The following is a 7,135-nucleotide window of genomic DNA, read 5'->3' on the forward strand; positions in this document are numbered from 1 at the left end:
CGCGATTGCCTAAACTAAAAAAATAAGAGAAATAAAAAATCTATTTACAAATTTACAGGTTCTTGCTAAAATTCAGATAACGCAAGATTAATTCAAATTCACTATCACTAAAAAAAACAATTCAAAATAAAATTCAATACTAAAACTATTATGTACAGATTTACAATTACCATCCACCATTGCATATGAAAATTCAGAAACTGTTTTGTTCTTAGCGAATGACTCCGTAATAGAAAAACTTCGTCAAGATGGTTTTCCACTATACATAACATTTACGCTGGGCGCCATGACCCTGAGATTAAGAGTCTCATGCCCGGCTAGCTCAGTCGGTAGAGCATGAGACTCTTAATCTCAGGGTCGTGGGTTCGGGCCCCACGTTGGGCGCCATTTGTCACCTCCCCCTTGAGGGGGGGGGGCCGCATGAGACGGAGACAAAAGTTCGAAAGAGGCGAAGATGGCACTGGTCCCCATTGCCCACGTACCCAGAACCGCCAACAATAGGTTCAAACTGTATAGTGGACCCATTAACAAAAAAATAACACTATTCGGAATCACCGTATCGAAGTAAAAACATAAATTTTACATGCAATAAAAATGTATTTTAGTACTTACGCTTAATTTCCTTAACCTAAAGTTTAGTATGTGTGTGTGTGTCAGTGTAAAAATGTATCCCTCGGCGACTGCAAACCGTCATGTCTGTCCGGACAGACCCAAGATGATTGCTGGCCTCTGCCAGCGATCCAAGCCAGCCACTTCAATTCGCCGTCGTCTTGGGATGTTGCTCTCACAAGCCGCTACATAATTTTTGCAGCGAATGAAAGGTTGGCTTGGATCGCTGGCAGAGGCCAGCAATCATCTTGGGTCTGTCCGGACAGACATGACGGTTTGCAGTCGCCGAGGGATACATTTTTACACTGACACACACACACACATACTAAACTTTAAGTTAAGGAAATTAAGCGTAAGTACTAAAATACATTTTTATTGCATGTAAAATTTATGTTTTTACTTCGATACGGTGATTCCGAATAGTGTTATTTTTTTGTTAATGGGTCCACTATACAGTTTGAACCTATTGTTGGCGGTTCTGGGTACGTGGGCAATGGGGACCAGTGCCATCTTCGCCTCTTTCGAACTTTTGTCTCCGTCTCATGCGGCCCCCCCCTCAAGGGGGAGGTGACAAGTTTACGGGAAAAGATTGCGAAGAATAATAGAATCGATGGATGCGGAACACTGTGTTACATTTCTGAAGCAGGATTTGAGGGAGTTTAACCGAGACAAGCTGAGACAGCGTGTTATCCATGCTCAAATGATTCTATGAGATGAAGGGACTTACTCAAAAATGACTGATCGATTTGAAGCTTTAATCCAAATTCAAATTAAGTGAGGATGATTTTTTAGCGGTAGGTGAAATAATTCAAGTCTTTGAACAAAAGATATTTTAGTTTCTAGATAAAGATTGTCGCTTCGGTTCCCTTTGTTCTGCTGTCCGAAACATGTGTGGTACATACCTGTCAAATCGTATGGATTTTCCTTCTTTGACATTTAGCTCCCCTATCTTTGCCAGCAAAAGATGTTCCGGACAGCGACGACAGCGACAATCTTTATCTAGTAACTAAAATATCTTTTCTTTGAACCTTTTCAGTGGGACTACTCTGACGTGAGTTGTCCACTCTATATGCAGTTGACGTGGCGCTCCAATTTATTTGTAGCAATTATCAAATCAAGCCACAGAAATTGCTGCTAACTTATTCGATGCTCTCAAAGAACGAATCCAAGAGAAACTTTTTTGAATAATTCTGCTGAAAAGCAATCGATCAGAAACGTTTTTGGCACTTTCTTCAAGACATCCAGAGCCACTTTGATTAAGCAAACGGAGGATCTTGAAGCGTTGATTTCTTTGCTGATGCTACCGCCGAAACTGGGAAAACGACCACACCTGACGAACGGTACGAAATAGTTGTCTCGATGGATGATTTTTCATCCGTTAATATACAACTCGTGAAGAGACTGCTGCAGAGCAAAACACTTGCGTTGCCGGTGAAAACTACGTTGACGCCAGGATGCAAGCCAAGCACTTGACACTGATTTTCAACGCTGTTGAACCAATTTGTCCAGCTTCAGTTGAGCCAGAGAGGGCATTCTTATCAGCTACCAATATTGCCAACATAATCCGATGCGGAGTGGAAGATGAAACGCTCAGTACGACTCTTCCACAGTTATTACTTGCGAGGTTTCTAAGTCTAGTTACCATTATTGCATTAGTATATCATGAGGCTATCACGATGATACTTCTATGCTCAGAACAGCCGAGACCCAAAATATGTCATAGACCGGACCGGGATTCGAACCCAGCTACATTCAACATAGTATTATTTTGTAGCCGCGCATCTCACCGCACGACTAAGGAATACACATTGGCGTAACTACAAGGGGGCTAGGGGGGCTATAGCCCCACCTAGGACCAAATTAGCCCCCCCCTAGAATTGTGGTCACTTTGCATTTATATTGCTCTCTGGTCATATGAAGGCGTAACTGTAAGCAATGGATTTTCTCCATCATCTCTCTACGAGCTAGTTGAATCTATTTTATCAAGTGTTTAAACTTTGAACAATTGCTATGCTTTGCGCTAAAAATGCTGAAAACGAAAGATATTAGGCTCCCATGATTCTCCAGCACCAGAAATTATTACTTAAGGAAATATAAATAGGAACAGTTATTTGATGATAGAAATTTAAGGGAAATACTTAATCTTAATATTTATTTAGACTGCGTAATTTTTTTGGCAAATTGTCTTAGATTCAAAGAGACATAGGATGCTTAGATTACCGGAAATTTATTAGCAAACTCTGATTTTCAATGATTTTTTGCAGCAAATGATCAATCCTTTAATATTTTTAAGTTATTTTCAGAATTAATGCTTGGCGACTGTGGATACATAACGGAGCGTGTAGTTTTCGGCTGTTGCAGTCTTCTAACGCAGCAAAAATAAGTTTTTAAGGTTTTGGTAATTTATTTTACCTTTTTCAAAGATTAGATGCACAAAACATATCTTCCAATTCCGTCGGATTCTGAGTTTGCCGCGTTACAAAACTGCAACAGCCAAAAACTACACGTTTTTCAGAGTTTTGGGAGTATTTTTTACTAACCCGAACGTGTGATCTTTAGCTTTGTGACACGGTCCCAAAAAATGCATGGCCTTTCTAAAAAGATTATCAAGACATCCCAGAGATTTCAGGGAGAGGCAACTAAAATTTAAATGTGAAAGAACTTGTAATTCTTTCAGATGGATTTATTGCGTACTAAAGTTTTCGAGAGTCCTAAGACATCTCTAGATTTTTTTTAAGTCAGCGCTGAGCCTCGATGAACATTATTTGTAATGTTCAAGTAGTCAATGGATCTGTTAAAATAACTGTAAGCCAGTTTGCGAACAGTATACATGAGTTGGGTCGAGTGTGCGAGAACGATAACTTTTTTTTGTGTTTTGACTATAAAAATAGAAAAAAAAGTTACCCCCCCCTAGAATTTTTCGTTAGTTACGCCAATAGGAATACATTGATTAGTTTTAAATACAACCTATGATACTACTAATACTTTGATAATAGACTAATTTTATTAATGTCCGTAAAAATTTTCTCTTCGTCTAATAAGTGAACAAATAATCAAAATGAGCCCAAAAATTTTGCCGAGTCAGCAATGCAAATTTCAATAATGAAATGAATCCTGAATAAGTCTGTAGGTTTTATAACAGAAATGGGTCATTGCAGACACACCACTAGACAGCTCTTCTTTCAGTCGCCACAGATGTTATATAACTCGTCAAGGTCTAAGATTAATCCCTGTGAGTCCTCCTAATTAAAAAAAGTCCCTTCTCTTTTTGCAAACTCCAAAATGATGGGAAACTCCAACCGCAGAATATCAGGAACAAGCTTTGCAAAACTGCATATAGTCATTCACTCCAACAGCTGAAGGACATGCAACTTTTACTCTCGCATTGTTTCTGATTATGTGGCTACCTGAAAACAAGGGAACGCATCGGACAGGAGAAGTAACCTTCACTGGTGAATACTGTTGCAAATGTTGCTCTCACTCAAGAGCACTGGATCAGTGGACCACTGTGTAAGTGGGCTGCTGCGTTCGTGCGGCGATCCTCGACGTCATACAACATACCTCAAACCGGTCCTCCAAAGACTCCAAAAAACGATCATTGATTGATTAGCCGATCTTTCTCTCTTTCGTAATAAGCTCTTCGACGCGACGGTGTCGCGGTGAGAGATTACCTGCCGCGTTAGTAACTGTTCCATTCCAACATACTTCTGATCCCAACTCGGGTGATAATCAAAAGAGAATGAAAGTAGCCGAAAATTAGCGCATGCTTTTGGTCCCTGCAAGCGGCGAAATTGAGAGTTGTTGCACCGGTTTGGTGCTCTTGGGGGCTACAGCCTACCGCAGACCTCCAATCGGGCGTCAGAAACGGGGAAACACTGTGGTGTCATTGTCATCTACCCCATGGTTGTATGATTGTATGTACATTCGGACCACTACTGGCTGACTAAGGCAGAATCTGCGGAGAAGTGGTCCAAACATGTGTATCAGTTTAAAACTTATTCGAACCCTGCCCAACAACGAGGCTCTCTGTGTGACGATGAATTTTTTGGGTTTTGGTCACAGATTATGTAACCGTCGCCCGATTGTGTTTGTAGTGCCAGCAGCCCCGAAGAGTGGATTTACTCTACTCAATCAGAAACGTCGTTGACGGTAATGTCCTTCCTAATTCAAGTCTATAAAACTGGAGCACTTGGGCTATTCCTTGTTACTCGTGTTTTAAATTCGATTACGATACGTTCGCGATTGCGAAAAAGCGTGCAAGAATCAGAGTATTAAATAAAGGATAGATATGATACTAGTGATAGTGCTGAGTGCGGTAGTGGCAGTAATTGCTGCACCGGAAGGATACCATTATGATCCGCCATCCATTAGTAGTACTTTGTATTTCCCTTCGGTGCCCAGCTACACACCTGAAGTTGATGATTGTGAACCTGAAGCTCATGGACAAGTGCTGTTGAAACAAGAACTTCCAACTTATTCACAAGTGACACAAACTTCAAACGTGTTCCAAGTTCCTGTGAAGAGTACCATTGTACAACCGTTGAGAACACAAGTTACATACGAGAAGCAGCAGGCATCTTCCGGATTATGGAATTCCAAAGAACAGCAATCCTGGGGATGGGCTGGACAGGGATCTCTAAGCAATTCATATTCTTCAGGATCTGCTGTATTTGGTAGTGGAAGTCAGGCTCAAAACACCGTTTATGTGCAGCCCCAACCAGCGGTGGAAGAAGTTTACAAGCATGTTTACGTTCACGTCCCTCCAGAAGATAAGGAAGAATACGTCGCACCACGTGTCATCCAGCCTGTTTCACACAAGCAGAAGCACTATAAGATCATTTTCATCAAGGCACCAACCCCACCGGCCCCCAAGTCCGTTGTTGTCCCGCCGCAACCTTCATCTGAAGAGAAGACCATCGTCTACGTGCTGCACCAGAAACCAGAACAACAACAAGAAGTCATCGTTCAGAAGCCAGAACCTGCCAAGCAAAACAAACCTGAAGTCTATTTCATTAAATATAAGAACCGCAAGGAAGAGCTGAAGCAAGTAAAATATGTTGCTCCGATTGTTGCTCAAACTTCTAGTGCCAAATCAGTAAAAATTGTCGATAGTGGATTCTCTGGATATAGTTCAGGAAATTCTGAGTCCGGCTATTCGTATGTGAGCAGCACATCGGCTCCAATTTCTTACAACACCGCCAGTGCTAAGGACACTGGCGCCAGCTACTCCTACGTCAGCAGTACCCCCGCTCCAGCTGTTGAATATGTCGAATCATCTGGTTCCAGCGGTGGCAATGAATATCAATACACCAGCGCAGGAAACACCGGCTCCAGTTACAGCTCATTCACCAATGGTGCTGGTGCAGGATACGAAAGTTACGTCGATCTCGGAAACAGTGGATACTCCAGCTTTTCAAGTGGATCAAGCCTTGGAGTCATCAACGTTGGTTCCAACCAAGACTACCAATTTGTGCCAAGTACTACCGTAGCCCCATTAGTGAAAATTACTAACCCGGTTGCATCATATGTAAGCACTACTCCACAAAGCATCATTAGCAGCACCTTAGGTTCTGTCGGTGAAGTCTCAGTGAAAAATTCCGGCCTCAGTGGTTACTCTAACCTCGGCCAAGTCAGTACAACAACTGTTGCACCAGTGAAGAAGGTCTGTCGCCGATGCTCCAGCACTACCAGCTCTTCGCTCAAAGTACAAGATGCGTACGTTTCCAACGTTTATTAAGGAAGCATTTAGTAATCATTTTTCTAGTAAGTTGATTCGATAAATCGTCTAGGTAATAAAGAAGCCACGTAGTTACATAATTCTGAAGAGGTAATCAAATTTCATACGCGCGCAAACAGAATCCGAAATGCCTTGTCTAAACGGGCCTTCCATATGGTAAGATGAGCACCCATGATTAGTGGAAACTCGATAGCAATCCGGGAGAAGCAAAAGTGAACGTGACCAATGATCAGCAAACTCTTACCCGTACCATTTCGAACTTTTGTAACGAGACATGACACATGGGTAACCCGCGGATCCGTGTTCACTCAGCCTCCCTTCGCCCTTGCGGCAGATCCCATCAGCAATAAAAATCCATTAGCGAAGTGATTATGCGCTTCGCAATAATTTTGTTACCCCTCCTGTCTGCGTAGACTTTGGCGCCCATCGAACAAACGCATAACGAATCTACGCTCCAATGCGCATGTTTCTGCTTGTTTGTTTTCACCACATGGCTTAGTGGGACCTCCTCCCCTTCATCAACCGGCAGCACAGCTGTCGTTCATCGAGACCTACCTGCTTAGATCCGAGCGATGAATTTATGATTGCTATATTGGACAGTGACAGGTTCGTAAAGTGATAGTTTGGTAGGGTTCGACCAGAGAGCGTTGCAATTTTTCACTGTTTCGCAAGGTCGTTTGCCCTAGGGGTCAACCGTTGGACTACATTTGAGGCTGTTACAAGAGCAGGATTAATTTACTCTCTATTATGATATTTATATCATTGGGAATCGCACTGGCTGCGGCGGCG

General features: G+C 42.3%; 1 protein-coding gene and 1 non-coding gene across 2 annotated transcripts; both read left to right on the forward strand.

Moving 5' to 3' along the window:
• The first annotated feature begins 311 nt into the window (after window positions 1–311).
• Window positions 312–384, forward strand: Trnak-cuu (transfer RNA lysine (anticodon CUU)). The gene has a single exon. It is a non-coding gene; the product is annotated as a tRNA-Lys (tRNA).
• A 4,380-nt stretch (window positions 385–4,764) lies between these two features.
• On the forward strand, window positions 4,765–6,426 carry LOC134220007 (uncharacterized). The gene has a single exon (XM_062698926.1). It carries the CDS (start codon window positions 4,898–4,900, stop codon window positions 6,344–6,346), a length of 1,449 nt encoding a protein of 482 aa, XP_062554910.1. The 5' UTR covers window positions 4,765–4,897; the 3' UTR covers window positions 6,347–6,426.
• Window positions 6,427–7,135: the final 709 nt, after the last annotated feature.

The sequence above is a fragment of the Armigeres subalbatus genome, chromosome 3, assembly GCF_024139115.2.
Source record: "Armigeres subalbatus isolate Guangzhou_Male chromosome 3, GZ_Asu_2, whole genome shotgun sequence".
NCBI classification, from domain to species: domain Eukaryota; kingdom Metazoa; phylum Arthropoda; class Insecta; order Diptera; family Culicidae; genus Armigeres; species Armigeres subalbatus.